This window comes from Carassius carassius, chromosome 30 (assembly GCF_963082965.1).
Source record: "Carassius carassius chromosome 30, fCarCar2.1, whole genome shotgun sequence".
In the NCBI taxonomy this organism is placed as follows: domain Eukaryota; kingdom Metazoa; phylum Chordata; class Actinopteri; order Cypriniformes; family Cyprinidae; genus Carassius; species Carassius carassius.
In genome coordinates, this window is record NC_081784.1 from 15601063 (window position 1) to 15621491 (window position 20429).

A 20429-nucleotide genomic window follows, 5' to 3' on the forward strand; every position below is an offset into this window, starting at 1 on the left:
AGTTAGGCTATGAACTGTCCAAATCTTATAAACTATGACATAATGCAATAGACAGGATTGCTTGAAGGTGACCTATTACGTCCATTTTTACAAGATGTAAAATAATTCTCTGATGTCCCCAGAGTGTGTATGTGAAGTTTTATCTCAAAATACCCCATAGATATTTTTCTATAGCTTGTTGAAATTGCCACTTTTTGTGTTTGTGCCTTCAAATGCAAATGAGCTGGTGCTCCCACCTCCCTTTTCAGAAGAGGGCGGAGCTTCAAGATCTCATGCCAATCCAACCTACCCTACAGTGCCTACTGAAGTCACATAATTCAGTGGTCTCTCTGAATTCGGTTTAACACCGGCAACAACAAAACAGGATAATATCAGCTACCTGACTGTACTGTGCAGTAAATGCGCATTTGTGTATTACACAGACGGGGAGCACGGAGTGATAAAAATAACGAAATGGCTGGTCTCATGGTTGCTTTTGCGTGCTATCACATGAGCTCAACAAATTCAAGTGGTGGACTTCACTTGCTTTCATGTGCAAATTTTAACTACCAACAGCATTCCTGTTTATGATCATTCTGGTAGCACGTGGAAGCAGCATCAGTGAAAACAGGCAGAGACAATGGTAGCTTTATATTAGCCTTACAGAGTGCCAAAAAGCTCTTTTGGAAAACAAAATATGCCGCGTGATACTTACTTTGTCTGGAGCTGATGCTCGCACACGATTGTTGCTATTGATCCCTCTTTCAGAATCATCCTCTGCACTGCTCCAGCACTGAACTGAGCCTCCTTTGTGAGGCAGTCACGCGTAAAATGATTAGCACAAACATAAAGGACTTTTCCGTTTATTTCGGGGACATCCTTCGTAAATGAAATTTAACTACCGTGTTCTCAGCGGTCTTATGGAGACTCCTATATTCGTTGGTGCATCCTGAAACACATCCAGTTTAACTCCACATGGCTGACCCCAGACAGTAGAATGAATTTATTTTTATTTTCTTACGTAATTTTCTTCAAACACATGTAACATTGCTAACTTTTCAGTTAGGTTATTTAATCTGCATTCCACAAAAACACTATTGTAAAATTTAAAAATCACTTATTTGTCAAAGTTCAGCATTGTTTTATACGAAGCATGAAGTAGCAAGAGTTAAAAAAAAAACTCGAATCACACAAACGGCCTATTTGCAATTTTTGGCGAAAGGTAGCTTGTTTGTATCCTTGTTAATAATCCTCAGTTCCTCTCAAATGTAAATCAAACGCCTATTCACAAACATATTGCGACATTTTTTAGCAATTATAGATACTCAGAAATAAACTAACACACGTTAATCACTTTGCCCTCTTAGGCAACAACGTTAAATATTGCATGACTTTTTGGAGTAAGCTTACACATTTCTTTTAGTTCACTTGGGTATTGCTGTCCTTATTTTAAGGCATTGTTCTTTTCCCCCTTTTCTTTTCTGTTCTGCACCCCAGAGTGTTTCCTTCCTCTATTCATCTGACTCTGTCTGTACCAGTAATGTGTCGAAGGCTGAGCGGTTGATATGTACTCAGTTTATAATAAAAAGACTACATTTTTTTACTCATAAAAAATGCTAAAAATCGTTAATTTAAAATTTTTCATTACAATAAGATTTAGATTATTTATAATGTTTTATTCAAGAAGATTTTCACAGAATGATTTCGGCAAAAAAGTGCCCCGTTTTTGCGCCACTATATATATATATAAAAGAACTATATATAAAAAAACTCATTCGGTATGATTTATAAGTGTTTTGAAAAATGGGGACATGGGTTATGTGCACATAAGTCACCCTCTCCTTGTAATATCTGTGTAATACCCATGTCATTATACAGAGTTGTGTCCGGATATGTCACAAAAACAAGAGCACACAGACACACACACACACACACACACTATGGACCATACTGAGGATGGAGACCACTACATTAAATTTCTTAAGTAATACATTTTAATTATAGCTTTAGCAACATTAAAAATACGTCTTTCAAAAAATTATCCAGGATGCAAAAATAATAATGTGTTTTGAAAGTTAGACATGATATATAACCTTAAGACAGCTTAATCATAGAATAATCCTATCATAAAATACTCGGCATCGTCTTAAAGACACATGAATATTCTTCACACCTCTAGTGAGCTCAAGTGTAATAATAAAAAGTTCTGAATGACAGGAATGGTATTGTCATCACACTGGAAATGACTTCGGACAGTCAGGTGAAATGTGTTCTTCATGGGGGTCAATATGGAACTAATTCTGTTAGCCACTACCTGCTGGGGCTAGACACACACACAGAACTTTTAAAGATACAATAATTTAATTATGTATATGTATCATGATACAAATAAAGGACCCCCCCCCCCCCCCATTATCTGTAAATAGGCAACAAAGCAGCATACAATGATTTCTGAAGAATCAAGTGACACTGAAGACTGGAGTAATTTTCCATCACAGGAATAAATTACATTTGAAAATAGAAAACATTTATTTTAAAGTATAATACTATTTCACAATATTACTGTTTAACTTTATTCTTGAATCAAACATAAGCTCTCTTAAACATAAAAATGTTTGACTGATAGTGTGTGTGTGTGTGTGTGTGTGTATATATATATGTACATACTTTGGATGAGACAGAAAAAGAGATTGGTATCAGGGTCTGTATATGCTGTTCTCATCTGTTTCCAGTTCTGCAGAGCACTGGCCACAGCCGGCAAAGATGATGTCACCAGAGACTACATCCAGGATCCTTTTCAAGGGCATGTTGACATCTATTAACAGTGAGGCCTCCTGGGATGGAGTGCTCTGGGTCTGGAACGCCATGATTTTAACTCCCAGCTCTACATCCCCTAACGAGTGCATAAATAAGACAGTCTTAGTCTTGGTGAAATAAAAATTATGCGATTTAAGGTAAAAAAAACACATTATGTTCCACATACTATATATTATTGTTTCTCTTCTATCCCCCGCCCTTCTTACATATGAAAACTTACTTACAGGCTGTGAGTCAGAACAGCCAGTATTGTAGTCTACTCTCCCAGGATCAGGAAACCATAAAATGCACTGCACACATCTGAATATTTGGGTTGAACTGTTCTGGAACAGTGTTGTAAATACAACTTAACCACTGATTTTAAGTTGTGTCCTCTTTTGGAAGACCAAACAAAGTATTTTCGCTTTTGCAATGAAACACACAGCATCTCCACAACATGGCGGCTGAGTCAACAATAAAGTTACGCCTTCATTCTTTGTGTGAACATTTGGGTGGCATTATGCAAATCTTCCCACACAGTGACGTAGACATGTGGGGAGTGTTTAAACAAGGAGTTTTAGGAGGGTGTGCACCGGTCTTAAATTTTATAAAAGAATATATCTTTGGGTTTGAGTCTTTTGTCTTTGTAAATTTAGGGATCTTAAAGGATAAGGAAAGGAAAACTTGAAATCACAGAAAGACAGAATTCTGGGGAACTTATGGAGGCTGAGGGCGTTTGTTTGGGAGGGGTGTGTGGAGAACCAAAAAGAAAGAAAAAAAAACAAAAACAATAAAAGTTAAAAATAAAAAACGGGACACTCTACCTCAAAGAAGCAAGGCTTGAGACTTTGATTATGTACTCAGATACTCAGTCTCTGTTGAAACACGTGACTAGTATGTGAGCAGGAGAAGCAACTATCTAGGTATTCTGTTACTAATACAGGACTCAACTCCTTCTCTTCAACACACTTTTCCTTGGATTGAGAGCAGTGGCAGCCCGATGGAGTGTTTGGGCTTCTCTAATGGTTTCCTTGGGAATCAACCTGTCTTGACACCAAGCGAGGTCCACAATCTTCCAGTGTGGGGCTGGTCTCTCCTAGACCTCTTTAGCGAGTGCTTGGGGACATGGGGCACCCAAAAAAACATGAATCTTTGTTTTTTTTGCCATTTTCCTGTCCTTAAATTGGACTGATAATGGGCCAGTCATAAGATTGCCAGATTAAAGAAGTCATCTGTAGGAAACAGAAAACAGAAATGCATACTGTTAGTTAAAACAAACAGACAAAAGTTCACAAAGTTATTAAAGGCATGGTTCAGCCAAAAATTCTGTCATCATTTACTCACCCTCATGATTTTCTTCTGCGGAAGACAAAAAATATATATTTTGAAGAATGTTTCAAATGTTTTTGTCCATACAAAGAAAGTCAATGGTGTCTAAAACAACAAAACAAGAACCAGCTGACTTTCATGTATGAATAAAGAATATGCATGGAAAAACCTTTTTCAGAATATCTTCTTTTGTGTTCCACAAAATAAAATAAGTCACACAGGTTAAGAACGACATGAGTGGGAGTAAACGATGACAAAATGTTCAATTTTGGGCAAACTATGCCCGATGTTGTCCCCACTGTTAACTAAAACAATAAAAAAGAAAATATTTTCATTAATTAAGCTAAAAAAAGGAAAATATTACATGAAAAACTGAAATAAAATACATTTAGGTTTAAGTATTAAAATGACTAAAACGGAAATTAAAAAAGATGAACATAAATATATAAAAACAATATTTTAACAAAAATAAAAAACTAATAAAAATGCCAAAAGCACAAAAATTACTAAAATAAACTTAAAGTCCAATGAAAACTGAACATACAAAAATATATTTTTTAATAATATTATAAGAGTATATAGAACTACACTGGTTGTCCATTTAAATATTATCAAAAACCAAATATATATATACACAGTTGCTAAATTATGCTAAATTACAGTAAAGGAGAACTCCAAGCAAAGTCATTGAGGAAGAAAAGCAGGAATACACTGAAAAACCTTTTACAGCTGGTGGGAATAACTAAGAGGTCTTTAATGTGTCTGTGCAAGTGTGCATTCCTCAAATCAGTTGTTTTCACTTAGCAAAAGAAGAAAGATAGAATTTTAATGAGTGACTCTCCAGAAGTTCACCAACCATATGGGTGTAGGCAGGCACCCCATCAGCCAATGACAGAGCAGTCCAGGCTTCATTCAAACTACAGTGTGATTTATTCCAGGCAGAATTTATAGACTGAGATGGAGGTATGGAGGGGTGGTGCTGTCGAAGAAAGAGGACTTAGAGCTGACAGGTTTTCTTTTTTCTTTTTTTTTTTTTTCTTTTTTTTTTTTTACTTACACCATCAAATGAAACTTTTTTTGAAAATAGTACAAATATTTTCAAAGCCATGTGAAACCAACATGAATAAAAATACATTCCAAATAACTTATCACGTTTTATTTAAAATAAGATTTATTTATATTTTATGATTACCAATTATGGACACTCTTAATGTATATCACTGACACCGAGATCAGGCATTTTGTACAAATAGTACATTTTTAATAGCAAAAGCATGAGAAATATAAGTATAGCAACCCATTGCTGTGGACCACCTACTATGATTCTCTAAGGCAATGGAGACATCAACACATTGAGAGATATCCTGGGAGAATGCCAAAAACAAGCAAAAATTCCACCCTTGAAAACAATCAGAGAGGCCTGGTTTTGCCTCTGAAAACTCTGGTTTTGCCACCTTGTAGTAAAGGAAAAATACATATAAGGCACTTTTTAGTGTCGTATTTAAGTCATATCTGTTTTTGTGTGCAGAGACAGAGAGAGAGAGAGAGAGAGAGAGAGAGAGAGAGAGAGAGAGAGAGAGAGAGAGAGAGAGAGAGAGAGAGTTTTAATAATCATTTTGCCTCAATGGGTCTGAATCTGTCAAAAAATATAAGTCCACCTAAGGGTGTCACTTTTAAGCATTTTCTTTCTGGTAGTTACATTCACTCATTCTTCATTATACCAACAGACAGTACCGAACTCCTCAAAATTATTTTTGATTTGAGGAGCTCATATACCGCTGGAATGTAGATGGAATATCTAGTAAGATCATGAAGGCATGGGCGGATCTACAGGGGGGCAAGGGGGGGCAGGTGCCCCCCCACTCTAGAGCCTTGCCCCCCCAGCTGCCCCCCTAACGTTAATGATCCAAAAACTGTACTTACAAAATCAACCCACCACTATGTCCAATACATTTACCAAAAGTGAACAATTTATTTTTTAATTTTAAATGTATTATTCGCCCTTCCCCCCTGCCCCTCAAATACTTAGTTACGTCCCTGATTCAAACGTGCAGAGCGGCGTTCGCTCAGTCTGGCTCATACACACAGCGAGTCTGCTTCGGTGCGGTGGCCCTGCAACCAGAGACTGAACTGCCCCGGACAGATCCTCTGAAGGTGAAGTGAGTTTCCATGTTTAAACATGTTAAATCCCAACATAAACAATAAAACATCTATCCCTATATTAATCTTGTGCAAAAACACACAAAATAAGTTAATCTCAATATTTACTCTCTTTTTACAGTCCGAAGTAACAAAATCTGCTATATCTCATTTAGTTTGAGTAAAGCTTAATATAATCAGCTGAGTTGATGCCACTATTTTTCTATTAAGTACAATGAACTTTCAGTAGTATTTAAAATTACTTAATTTAAAATAAAAAAATACTACTTTCAGTAGGCTAGTATTTAAAATTAACTAAAAGATCAATAACCCTGACACTAACTAATAACCTTAACCTTAACTAACTAACCTTATCTGACCTCAGCCACGCAGGAAAAAGCCAGACTGGATAAGCAAAAACTGTAAAACCTACTGCCCTTATCAATAATAATAATAATAATAATAATAATAATAATAATAATAATAATTAAAAAATATTACCAGACTTTACTACAGTTAATATTCAGTGAGCATAAATGAAACTGCTGTTTTTTAAAGCTTCTAGCCAGTAGATAAGAACTACTATTACCACAAGTAGGTTGAGTTATGGCAACATGGGAAACTGTTGTAATCCTTATATAGCAACTTCCAAATTCACATTCAAGGTATGACTGTAATGTCCAATTCTCTTGATGTAGTGTTAATAGCAAATCTTATTTTATTCATAAATCTTAGACCACCATACTAAAAAAGAAACACCAGAGGGAATGGTTCAAAATGCAAATTCTCTTCTGGGGTTTTAGGACTACAAAAGTAACAGCTTTAGAAATACTGTCATTTAAAATGATTTCAAAACAGTTCTTACAAATTTCATTGTGTTATTTATAGGCATCACAGTCTGTTTTGAAAGCCCTTTTCAGTTGACATTCACAAAAATAAAAAATAAATTTAAAAATCTCATTCACTATTTCTTAAATCCACCTATAATATAGTTTGTAGTAAAATACCGTGACCATTACAGTACATAGTACCTCGAAGAACACCCCCCCCCCCCAAAAATAAAAAATAAATAAAAATTTTTACAGAGAAATTACATCAATTTAACCAATACATTTATTTCATATACAGCAGCAACTTTAATACTTTTAATACTCAAAGCGCAGTGTTTTGCTCACGGGCTCCTGCTCTCTGAGCGCCTCCCAGCTTGAGGTGGAGACCCACAGCACGCCTGCCGCTTAAAACAACTCAAAAACAGTTCTCAAGTTGACACTTTGTTGAGTGGGGGAAAAGGAGGAACTGCGGAGTCCGCTTATTCACCCCGTCTCACCCTTTGACACTCTATGTCTAAGTTTTTTTCTCTTTGCTAATACTGTTAGTAGGTTAGTTAAAAATCATGTATAGGTGTCTGGGGGAGTTCGTCACCCGCGCAGCCGTCAGCAGCGCGCTGGCCTCGGGATGCGTTGACTCCGCTTTGCCTGCTTCTGCGACTCTCATGCGGGTCCGCCGTTACAGCGAAGCCGTGGGAGAGAAAGACGATGACCCTAACTTCTTTAGGATGGTCGAGGGTTTCTTCGATCGAGGAGCTTCTATCGTGGAGGACAAACTCGTGCACGATCTCAAGACGAGAGAAACGCCCGAGCAGAAGAGACACCGAGTCCGAGGGATCCTCAAGATCATCAAGCCCTGCAATCACGTCCTGTCCGTGTCGTTTCCCATCAAGAGAGACAACGGGGAGTGGGAGATGATCGAGGGCTACAGAGCCCAACACAGTCAGCACAGAACCCCGTGTAAAGGAGGCAAGTTCAATGCATTATTTACACAGGCGTTAATAGGAAGCAGTCGCGCTCTATGGAGAAAACAGAAGCAAACTAAAACACATATCACATATCTGTCATAGCATCTTTTTAATTTTGCATTGCCACGTCATGATTCTGCGTCACAACACATTTATTTACACGCTTTGTCTTTAAAATTTAACAGAGAGTGCTAAATGATACAAGCGTGCCAATGAACTTGAGGAAAAAAATCCCAAATCGCGGTTGCGCCGTAGCGACACTGCGACATTAGGGTGCAACTCTTAAACTTACACGGAGTTTGAAGCTTCACAATAAAACCAACATGCAGTGTACTGTAGCTGATAATAAAGCGGCTAATATTTAGGTGTTATATAAGACTAAACTGATTTAATGATTTATGGCCAGCTTGACATTTAGATGGTCTAATGTATACATGTAGTCTAAGATGGTCATTGCTGGTTTGTTGCTGCAAATGACCAGCTTGTGCCCACCTTAGACCAGATAGAGACCAACTAGAGCGTTTTAAAACATTGTTTGACCACCGTAAGCTGTTTGGACCACTTGGTTTCTGGTTTGTTTCTGGAACAAGATGTTATACAAGCTAATGACCAACTTAGACCAACAGGAATCCAGCTGCATGTGCAGCTTGAAATAACCCCCCATCTTATAAATTACAGTCTTATCTTTGCAGAGATATTTGTGTACTTTTTGGAAGTTGTGAACTCATTTATTATCAATGGAATGTGCTTGTGTAAGATGACCAAGTCTGGAGTTGTTTGTTGGGCCATTAAATTTTGCTTCGTCAGGACTGACTGTGCAATGCTTTATAAGGGAAGAGAGGAGGAAGCCCCCCGAGAGCAGTTCAATCTCTCTGCAGTTTCCTCGAATACAACTCCATCCTATCAGCATTTTCAGACTCTTTCCCCCTTTTTAAAACTACATCATTTACTTTAACCACCATTTTAAGTGGTCTACATTGCAGATGAGTCAGGCTAAACTGATCAACAAAGTTTTGGAAGAGATCTTATAACGTACACTTCCTGATCTTCTGTATAGTAGATTTAGTGAGAGCATTCAGTGAGACAGTCAATGAATAGATGGCTAGACTTTAAACTGTTAAGCTTTTAAATTAGCTTAGTCAATGATTTTACATTGAGGTCTAGTAACCGGATAACAAGATAGCACATCATGTGTTTTTACACCTTGTGTGCTGGGAAGTCTGTATTTAATATAATGTATAAGAGCCCTCAAAACCAGTTTTCATGAGGGAAGAGCTCAAGGTTGGCTCTTTCCTCCTCAGAAAAAAAAAGTATGTCGCTGTAATTTATCCTGTACTGTTTTTTACTATTGGCTTATGTAGGGGTATAGGAAATTTGGTAAAGAATAATATAACCTGCAATCTTATTCAGATACTTGATTAAAAACTCAATAAATTAAGAAAAAACATGCTTGACTTTGGACTCACTGAATATATACAGTAGTACATACTCATTCAACCAGATGTGCACAGAAGAGCCAACAAAACAGCCTTTTGAAAACAATTCAATCTACCTTATGCACTTAGTCACCAATAAATTCAGGAAGAGACTGTTCTATAAAGACACTGTTCACCCAAAATGAAAAATATAGTTACTTTTGCTTTTATTATCAACCTCAAGTTATTCTAAACCTGTACAAGGTTCTTTCTTCTGTTGAGCACAAAAAATATTTTGAAGAATGTTAGCTTTTGAGGGTGAATAAATAATGACCAAAAAAATAATAATTTTATTCTGTGAACTATCCCTTTAAATTTGCACTTATAACTTTATTTGATGTTAGTAGTAATTTGAAATGAATTACTAGCGCATCATCCATGAATTTAAGAAATTTGCTAGTGCTGTCCAAGCAGTGCTTTTGAGGCCGACTAAAAACAGAGATGTTTAGTTTAGAGTACACATTGGCTTTAATCACACCCAGTTTGGGCCCTGCCTAGATTTTCTTCCCTTTTATTTCAGTGGAGAGAGTGAGTCATCAGGGTGGCTGGTTTACTGCCTGTTCAGCCACATAGAACTTCCCCTCTCAAAACTCTAGACCTGTCTTTTTTTTGTGCAAGGCCTTACAGGACTTTACATTTCCAGACTTCCTGCTCTAAACAGCATATTAGTCCAGATCATCAATACTATTTTAACTGATAGACAAGGCCCACCTTTGCAGTGGTCGAATATTTGGCAGCTCTTATTCTATTATTTATTCTTTTATTTTCCCAAGAGCTTTCAAAAGCCCTAAAATATCTTGCATTATATAAGCACTCAAGCGAAATGAAAGTTTATCAAAGTGTTGTAGTCTGTAAGCTTTAATTGCTTGAGAGAATATGAATAAAACAAGTTAAAACGAAGGCTATAATGCATGTGATTTATTTTGATGCTTGTTTAATGAGTGATCTACAGACATTATTTGCGTAGACCTAAAGTCTGACGAGGACACTGCTTCTGCTTCTCCAGGTATCCGTTACAGCACAGAGGTGTCAGTGGATGAGGTGAAAGCCCTTGCCTCACTAATGACATACAAATGTGCAGTTGTAGGTAAGTGCTTAAGTTTGTTTATGTGTAAATGTGTTTGTTATTGGTTAGTATGAACATTGAATCATTCACATGAACTGTGCTCTTAACAGATGTGCCTTTTGGAGGAGCTAAAGCGGGGGTGAAAATTAACCCAAAGAATTACTCCGTGAGTGTTTTCTTCATATTCTCTGACAAAAGAGACATTAACTTTAGATTTTATGAAGAATCCGTCCCCTTTAAGTGATGTTGAAAATTTTATGAGATTGTTCTAAAAAAGCAGTAAGATGCAGTGCACAGAGAATTCTCTGGAACCAACCAGATTCAGGATGGTGTTTATTTCATGACTCGTAAAGTGAAATCCTTAGTGTCATGCAATTTTGAGTTTAGCGCTCAGATGACGATTCCCCTTTCACAGCTGGAATAAAGAATGCCCAAGCATTGCTTTCGTAATGTACAGTATACTTTCATATTGGTAAGTCACAGATGTCCCAACATTTTTTTTTGTTACTCAGGACTTAGAACTGGAGAAGATCACAAGAAGGTTTACTATTGAGTTGGCTAAAAAGGGCTTCATTGGTGAGTTATGAGCAGGCATAAACTGATTCTGCTCATGAGTTCAGCAGAATCGAAATGACCATCATGCACAAAACTCTATCGCACATCGCTCATTCCTTGTGGATGTTTATGGAATAATTTGCCCAATTATGCACTCATCTACCAATAAAAGCATACTCCTCTGTTTAAATAATTTTAAGGATTCATTCAGTCAAATTCTACAGAATGCCTCCTAATATGAGAAAATATTATAAATATAATATAAAATAATATGATAAATAAGTCTGCTTATGTTACCATTTTGACTAGAATGAAATGGGAATTCTATGATTAAACCACAACTCAGGAACAATAGTCATGTAATGCTTATTATCAGATGGCACAGTAAAGTTTAACAGTCAGGCTGCAATTGACACCACTTCTACATAAGTTATTTAACCTGTAGCCCTAAAGCCTAGGTAAGTTGTATTCATATTACAATAATTCAAAGAGCTTGTAATAGAGCCAACTTTCCTTAGGTAGTTGGTGTTTTTGAGTGCAGGATTCCCACATTGCTCTCTGACAGTGTAGCTCCTCAAAAAATTGTTCAGTGACAGTTGAAATAATGTCTTATAAATATACTATCAAAGAGGTTTTTATGATTTACATTAACTGTGTCCAGATATTTGAATTAAATAAATAAGCCATGGGAAGAGAGGGTCAGTCGCACACTTATTTCTGTTTCCCGTGTCAGGGCCTGGCATTGACGTCCCAGCCCCAGACATGAGCACAGGAGAAAGGGAAATGTCCTGGATTGCTGACACATATGCTAACACAATGGGCCATCATGTAAGTTGAAGAACCTGACCAAGTGTTCATATAGTATACAACAGGTTTGCTTTAGCAAAAATTTATAAGAAAACAATCGTATTGTTTGGCATGCTGTATTATACAATATGCTATGTTACAGATCATGCCACTGTCATCACATGCAAGCAGTGATATTTTGATGCTGATAGATTTTTTTATTTATTTATTTAATATGCCAGCTGAATAATCAGTAGGATAAGAATGTAGACGTCTCAAAGAATATAGCGAAAGTGCATAAAGTACTTGAATTCATCTTTACACTGTAGTTACATTATTTCTGATCATTTCTGAGGTATTTGTTCAAGAGAAAGAGTTTATTTTAAGATAAATGTGCTTTTAATATATTTCATTCTTTTTGTATTTTATTCTATTTGTATTTCTCTTTGCATCTCTTTGCATAGTGAATGGTTATTAGTCTAATCTGCCATGCAGTTATTTAGGAAGTAAATGTTATTTATATAGCACATTTAAACACAGCGTAGCTGAGTTTGAACCGAGTATAAAAAAAACAATAATAATAAATAAAAATAAAATAAATATAAAACAACATGGAAGACAATATACTAAAAAATACAGTACTAAGATTAAATTAAAACGCCTGGGAGAAAAGATATGTTTTCAGCCTCTTTTTAAAAATGATAATAGAAGGTGCAAGACGAATATCCAGTGGCAGCTGATTCCATAAGCGAGGGGCAGCAACTGAAAAAGCTCTGTCGCCCTTGGTTTTTAAACGTGATCGAGGGACATATAAAAGATACTGATCAGCAGACCTTAAGTATCTACTAGATGAATGTGGGATAACAAGATCTTTTAAATAAGAGTGGGTATATCAAATACTCTCTCATTGATCATTAAGAGCTTTAAAAACAAACAAAAGAATTTTAAACTGAATTCTGAAATGGACTGGGAGCCAATGGAGCGATGTTAAGATCGGGGTGACATGGGAAATTTCTTTGTTTTGGTTAACATCCTTGCAGCTGCATTTTGAACCATCTGGAGGCGAGAAATGGTTGACTGAGGAAGGCCCAAATACAAGGAGTTGCAATAATCTAAACGCGATGTGATGAAAGCATGAATGATATTTAATTATTTATAGCCGTATTATGTGTTGATACTTTTGTCTAGCTGACTGTAAACAAGACATACTCACTTTGGTTTACTGTAAATAATATGCCACATCATAGGAAAAGCTAACAACTAAACTTACTCAAAATGTTAACACTCTTTTGCTGCCTTGCCAAGATGTCCTTCATGAAATTCAAATCTAGTTTCCCCCAAAGACACATATAATAGCATAATATCTTAGCTAAATAAGCACATACAGGAAATTTGATGCATGGGCCTACATTACCTTGAAATGGTGCAGTGATTTCAGTTAAGCTTTTACATATTGTAGCTAATTTGAAAAATCCTACAGGATATCTGGAAGAACTAGCAAACAGATTGCAGCTCTGTTGGTGACTCAGTGCCCAGAGCCTTTACTGTCCCAGACAAGGAGCGTGGTGTTTATAGGACCAAGAGAACAAAGTGCCCCAGTGTTTTCCCACCCTCTCCTGACAGACTCCTTCAGTACAGTCTGTCCTCCCATGCCAGTCATATGCTTTGTCTAGGTAGCCATGATGTTCTGTTCTGTTTGCAAGCTGCCCTGTAGTGAGATAAATGAAAGGACAGGAGAGATATACTATAGCATCAACAGGACCTGTACTTATCTCGCTAAACACCAGCTAACACCAAAGATATCATAGCTTCGTGCCTCATAATAAGTTGTTACAGTTTATGTTACTCTGTTTGAAATCAAACAACATTCTTCTAATGTTTAGAATTATAATTCTTCTTTATCAGGATATCAATGCTCACGCCTGTGTTACCGGTAAGCCCATCAGTCAGGGTGGAATCCATGGGCGGATATCTGCCACTGGCCGTGGGGTCTTCCATGGCATTGAGAATTTTGTCAATGAGGCTTCTTACATGAGCCAGCTGGGCCTGAGCCCCGGGTTTGGAGACAAGTCATTTATTATTCAGGTTCGTGCATGTCAATTAACACCTAAACCACACTTCAAGTTTATGGCATTTATTTATTTATTTTTTTTGTCATATCAAATCAGTGGCTAAAGAATTGTTCTTGTTATGCATTGGTCCAAAATCCACTTGTAACTCCAGGCACTTACAGGCACTTTGTCCATTATCTCATGACTCTGTGCTATCAGTAAGTGTACGTTGACACGGATCATTCTGACTTTGCTTGTCTAAGGACTTTAAATATTCAGTGTGTGCTTTTAGATGCCCAATCAGTATTTATAAAGAAAGCTTAAAAGGGTGCTAAACAAGCAAATGTTATACTTCCTACATAAATGATTAAAAACTCATTTTACTATGTGTTGTGACACTTAATTGTAATGTCAGAGAAGTAAATATATATTGCAAATATAAGTAGTAGTAATTGGGACACGTATGTGTAAACATTACCAATCAAACCAAATAAATTCAGGGTTGGGTAATATGCCTCAAGATTCCTTAAGATAAAATACCTTAAAATACTGATGATGTATTTTTATAGTGAATATGTCTTGAATTAAGTTTGTTTACCATTGGTATTCTTCCTTGTTTTAAGCATAAATCAAAAAATATAGTTTGATTATAAATAAACTATTTGGCAGAAGGGTAAGAAAATGTATGTTAATTCAAGCTATATTCTCTCAAAACATTTCTTATTATCTTTAACTTGAACTTCTGAAGTAAGTGTATGTTGTTTTAGTGATATTTTAACGTACACACAAATACTGACTTTGTTAATGCTTAGCAATGTCCTTGCACTGAATCCATCAGTATTCCACAATATCTTCAGCTCCGCAGTCAGTTTAAAAAATATTGAATGATTTCAGCTAATTTCTGTTGTAGGGTTTTGGTAACGTGGGCCTGCACTCCATGCGTTACCTGCACCGTTACGGAGCAAAGTGTGTGGGTGTTGGAGAGCTGGATGGAAGCATCTGGAACCCTAACGGCATCGATCCCAAAGAGCTGGAAGACTATAAGCTAGTGAGTATCAGTCAGTGCAGTGTGAGATATTCACTGTAAGGCTGCCACCTTGTGGCCAATTGACAATACTACATGTACTAAGTGAAAATCTGTAATCCATATGTATCAAATACTCTCTTTTCCAGGCCAATGGCACTATTGTTGGGTTTCCTAAGGCCAACCCCTATGAAGGCAGCATCTTGGAAGCTGAGTGTGATATTCTGATCCCCGCTGCAAGTGAGAAACAGCTTACAAAGAAAAATGCCAACAATATCAAGGCCAAGGTTAGAGGTCAATAGAGTCAACCATAACAATAGTCATTTTCAAGCTGCAATGAGAATATAAAAAGAAAAATTGTGTAACATTTATTATTTTTTACAGATCATTGCTGAAGGAGCTAATGGTCCTACTACCCCTGAAGCTGACAAGATATTCCTAGAGAGGAATATCATGGTGATCCCTGTACGTTTTCCAGTCCTAGATGTTATTGTAATTTAAATCTAAATTTACTAGCCTATTATACAATATTTGATTTATATGCATATCTTATTAAATATATTTACCTTATTTAGATTTTATCTATAGGAGCTTTTAATATAGGTTTTATTCTTTTATTGTAATGAAATTTAAGTCCCCCCCCCTTTTTTAAACTCCTTTGATATTGCCTTGAAAATAGCCTTTGATGCTAATAGGATGCTAAAAAGAAATAATTGATATGTAGGACATGTACCTGAATGCTGGAGGTGTGACAGTCTCCTACTTTGAGTGGCTGAAGAACCTAAACCACGTCAGTTATGGCAGACTGACCTTCAAATATGAAAGGGACTCAAACTACCATCTGCTTAGTAAGTCAAAAAATGTGTTTCCCAGAAAATGTTCTGTAAAGTCGTATAGTATCATACATATTCAAAGTGCTTGCTTCTAAAAAAAAAAAAAGTCTCCCTAGCAATCTTATGATTGCAAATCAATTACCAGTATGGTTGTTGTTGATTTAGTTCTCTGGAAGGGCTTGTTTTCCATTGTCTATTTGCTCTAGATGATGTGGTTCAGGCAGGCTAGAATAGGTCATGTGGTATTTTTGTTCACTTTGTTTATTCTGCTCCCACGAGCAAATATAGTGAGATTGGTGTCCCTTTGAGAGTATCTGGGTATGCTTGCATGTATACAAAAAAACACAAACTTGCTCTGCCCTGCCTTTCATCTGACTGGCCTGAAATGACCTCACTTCACTGATAGTCATATGGTAAACACAGAGGCAGACAGCAATCTCACTGTCATGTGAAAAAGATGTTGAATGGTGTAAAGTTCATTCTTGCATATTCATACATTAAAATCATGACCGTACCTCATTGCACCTTTTATAAAATATTTAACTAAACCCCAGATTTAGGTTTCAGAGAAGGTGTAAAACAGAATAAGCATTGTCTTGGGAAGAATAGCATTTGACCATTACTATCTTAAATCCCTGTGACCGTTTGCTCATTCCTAATGGGGATCTACTGTGTTGTTTGGCAGTGTCTGTGCAGGAGAGTCTGGAAAGGAAGTTTGGGAAACATGGAGGAGCCATACCTATTGTTCCCACATCTGAATTTCAAGAGAGGATTGCTGTGAGTATAAATGCAAAAGCTCTTGTCACATCTAATGTGCATTTTTTTTACTGATTTATATTTGACTACTAGACCTTTATACACTTGTTTTGCTTATCTGGTAGGGAGCTTCTGAAAAGGACATTGTGCATTCTGGATTGGCTTACACGATGGAGCGATCTGCCAGAGTAAGTAGATATAGACTTTAAATATATAATAATCCTTTACATTTATTTATCTAATAATATGCACATATATATTACGTATTATGCCTTTTTGTTCATGTGTTATTGTTGCTGTCAGTTATTTTATTTTTTTATTGGAAATGAGATCCTGAAGCCCATTAAATGGATTCCTAATCATTCACCAGACTGATTTTCTCACTTTGCTTATCATAGTGTATTCTTATATTGGCTTCTTCACAAAGGACACATGCGATGCTGCCCTAGAATTTAAGCAAAATTAGGTAATTTTGGAGGCAGAATGATTAAAAATCATTTTAGAATGATACTCATTTTTAGAAGATTGTGTATGTTTCGGGAGGCAGCATTCTCGTCTGTCTGTATTTAGACTAATTTGATTGTATGAAGAGCCTCTGTGATGTAAAATACTGCTCTGTTTGTTTACATAATTCATCTCTCCTCTTTTAGCAAATCATGCGGACAGCCAACAGGTATAACCTTGGGCTGGACCTGAGGACAGCGGCCTACGTCAATGCCATTGAGAAAGTCTTCAAAGTGTACCATGAGGCTGGCCTTACCTTCACATAGATGGCTTTATTATTTACCTGACTCTATATCTGAGTCTGTTCATCTGCACAGACCCGAGGTATATCACTTAACCCCTCAGCTCCTCACGTTTACATTTTATACGACATAGATATAGCATTTATGCATGTTATTACCAAAAAAAATCTTTAGAATTATCTGGTCTTTTTTCTAGATTATCATCCTTTTCAAATATTCATGGCTTTTAGAAAAGCTTTAAAGCCAAAGACCGTTTAATGCACTCCCTTTGCCACATTTTGCCAGGAGACACCAATCAGTTGTAACTTATTTTAAAGTTATTTTGTAATGTTTTCTTCAGGTCATAAAGTTGCTGCATATTGAAACACATTAAGCCTTAGAGTCACAGCCACATGTTGTTAATTCTAATGCCAGTTTCTTGAATTTCTAGAGTGTTACTTTCCCCCCACCGATTCTTACACTATTATGGTCAAGTGGGAAAGGATGCAGGATGAATCTCAGGCTTTTTATGTCTGTTACCAAAATGTTGCATATAAATGTATGGTTTTGCTGCTTCTTTGAACAGTTTTCAGTGATAACCAAAATCTTCCTTCGTTTTTTAAATTTTAATTTCTTAATAATATGCAAACAGTAGGGCATATATTTGAGAGCAAATGTTTATTTTTCATCGCAATATTAACATTTAATATGAAACAGCTTTTGGAAAAAGAAAAAGACTTTGTATTGCCTTTTTAAATTGTCTACAATTAATAAAATGTAAATGGAAAGTGCCGTGTGTCAGCTGATTTACTGGGTTAATTATATTTTGTACTTTGAACCAAAAAATATGAAGAAAAATGTGTTTAAAAAAAACAAAAACCTTTTTTTGTTTAGTTTTATTCACAACATTTATTTAATCACAGTTTTGAAAACAAAAGCATGCTTAATAAACTAAATGTATGCGAATGCAATAGGCATACTTTCTAGTAGTTGTACATAAGATATTCCAGAGACATCTGTTTAAAATTATTGACATTAGTAACAAATGACTATCTTCTTCTACTGTTCTAGTCCTTGACACTTGGAGACTTGTGCTGATGCTAGACAAGATCTCGGCCAAAGAGAGTTTTCCTAGTTGCCAGAACATCATTTTACACTGAACTCATTAGCAAGGTCATCCAGTGCATCGTTGCAATCTAATCAAACACAAAATATTAAAATATGTTATTATACTTGTGCATGATGGATTTACATTATTGGTAGACTTATCAGGTTTTGACAGTTTTTATTGTGATGTGTGTGTGTGTGTTTATTTGTTTATTACTCACTGCTGTCTCCACCACTGTTGTCTACTGCATTGCTGCCTCCAGCACCAGAGGTTCCTCCGCCACTCTTTTCCTTTGGTTTTTCTGCTTTATTGTCATCAACAAGTCCACCTCCTGACGTTTCCTTTGGTTTCTTGTCCTTCTCCTCGCTACTTGGGGAAAGACCTCCAGTACCCCCGGTCTTATCAGTTTCTGGTTTCTTTGCATTAAGGGTTTCCTTCACTTTTTTTTTAGCTACAGCAGCTAGGGAAATTTGAAAGTAACATTATATAAAAGTAACACATTGCAGTTTTTATAATCTTTCATATACAGCTCATCTTTCCCATCATATTTGCCCCACAATGTTGATTTTTTTTCTTAGATGTTTAAAGAAAAAGCCTTGGACAGCTTTACTAGCTCTGAAGGCTCATCCTAATGCCATTGCTTTTATGGAGTGGCATGATTACTGGACTGACTGCATTCTCCAAAAAAAACATTTCCTCTAGCTCTTTCAGAGAACAAACATAGCATAGCAATCAGCAGGATTAAAACGAGTACAAACTTAGAAGCAGTTCTAACAAGCAACATGGCCATTTGAAAAGGAGGGAAAACAACTTTCTTAATAATATAATTCAGTTAAATGAGTCATGATATCACATTTTCTATTACATATTTAGTTGAGAGTTTGTGAAAAAGATTAGAAATAAATCCATGTAAAAGTTGTTGTCTTCTGTCTTTTTTTAAACTATAGTTAAAAGTTAGATGAAATAATTGTTAGTATACTTTATCCAATATATTTAGGAAAAATACATAAGCTACTATATATAATCTAAATAAAATCTCAGAAATAGTCTCATCTGTATTTTTGTGCCCTGAAGATTAATATACAACTCAAAAACAACTAATAAAAACTGTCCGGTTAAATGAGAACACAGAGGGTCTCCGCATAAAAAGTATAAGAACTTTGCAAACAACAGTTTCTCTAAGCTTCTCATGCATAAGAAACTCACCTGCTTTGTCCACAGCCTGGTCGACAAATGAATCTGCTGATTTATTACCCGTAAATTTTGAAAGGAAAGACATGTTTGTAGAGTTCTATGTTGCTGATGTTTCCTAGAGCGTGTGTGTGTGTGTGTGTGTTTTGAGACGGAAGATTCATGCGGTTTTAATAGGCTGGTGCTCCAACAAAGTATGTCAGGGATGTGTGTTCCTATTGGCTACTTCAGCTTGTGTGGAGTAGAAAGATGTCAACCGAGAGAACCGCAAGCTTGCTTGACTGGTTTAACTGGTTTCCTGTATCAGTCATCAGTCAAGGTTTCAGCGTAACTAATAATTTGTTAAAAATGAGCATATAGTTTCTTAATTATGTAATTTAATGTTCCATTCTATGTTAATTGTTTAGTGATAGCTTGACGGTATGCAGGGTTAATAGTCCTTTTGATTCTTGTCCTAATTTATTTTACTGTTATGTTATATTTTTACTGTTTTACTGCAGGGTTTTGACGGTTGTCATGATATTGTTAGGGACATTTCTGAAATCCGTTGCATTGTTTATGTTTTGGTTTAAATGTCTTTCCTCTGAGCAAGAGGAAAATAATGAGCTGATAGACTTCTCTGCCTCCTCCCATAGCTGGAATGTGGGGAAAAAGCTAAATAACTCTCATTTTGAACTCTGATTACGCATGCAGACCAACAAATATTCATAAACGTTGACATTCTGCCAGAGGCATAGTGCTCTTCGCTGGTATTGTAATGACCATATTTATGAATGTGGTAAAGTTTTTGTTGTTGAGATACATATTAAATTCAATATTTG

General features: G+C 36.2%; 1 protein-coding gene across 1 annotated transcript; it reads left to right on the plus strand.

Moving 5' to 3' along the window:
* The first annotated feature begins 7497 nt into the window (after positions 1-7497).
* Positions 7498-18098, plus strand: LOC132110751 (glutamate dehydrogenase, mitochondrial-like). The gene is made up of 13 exons (XM_059517614.1): positions 7498-8039; positions 10520-10600; positions 10690-10745; positions 11092-11155; positions 11868-11962; positions 13826-14005; positions 14882-15019; positions 15145-15282; positions 15380-15460; positions 15720-15843; positions 16514-16605; positions 16710-16772; positions 17235-18098. Exons 1-13 carry the CDS (start codon positions 7637-7639, stop codon positions 17352-17354), a joined length of 1635 nt encoding a protein of 544 aa, XP_059373597.1. The 5' UTR covers positions 7498-7636; the 3' UTR covers positions 17355-18098.
* Positions 18099-20429: the final 2331 nt, after the last annotated feature.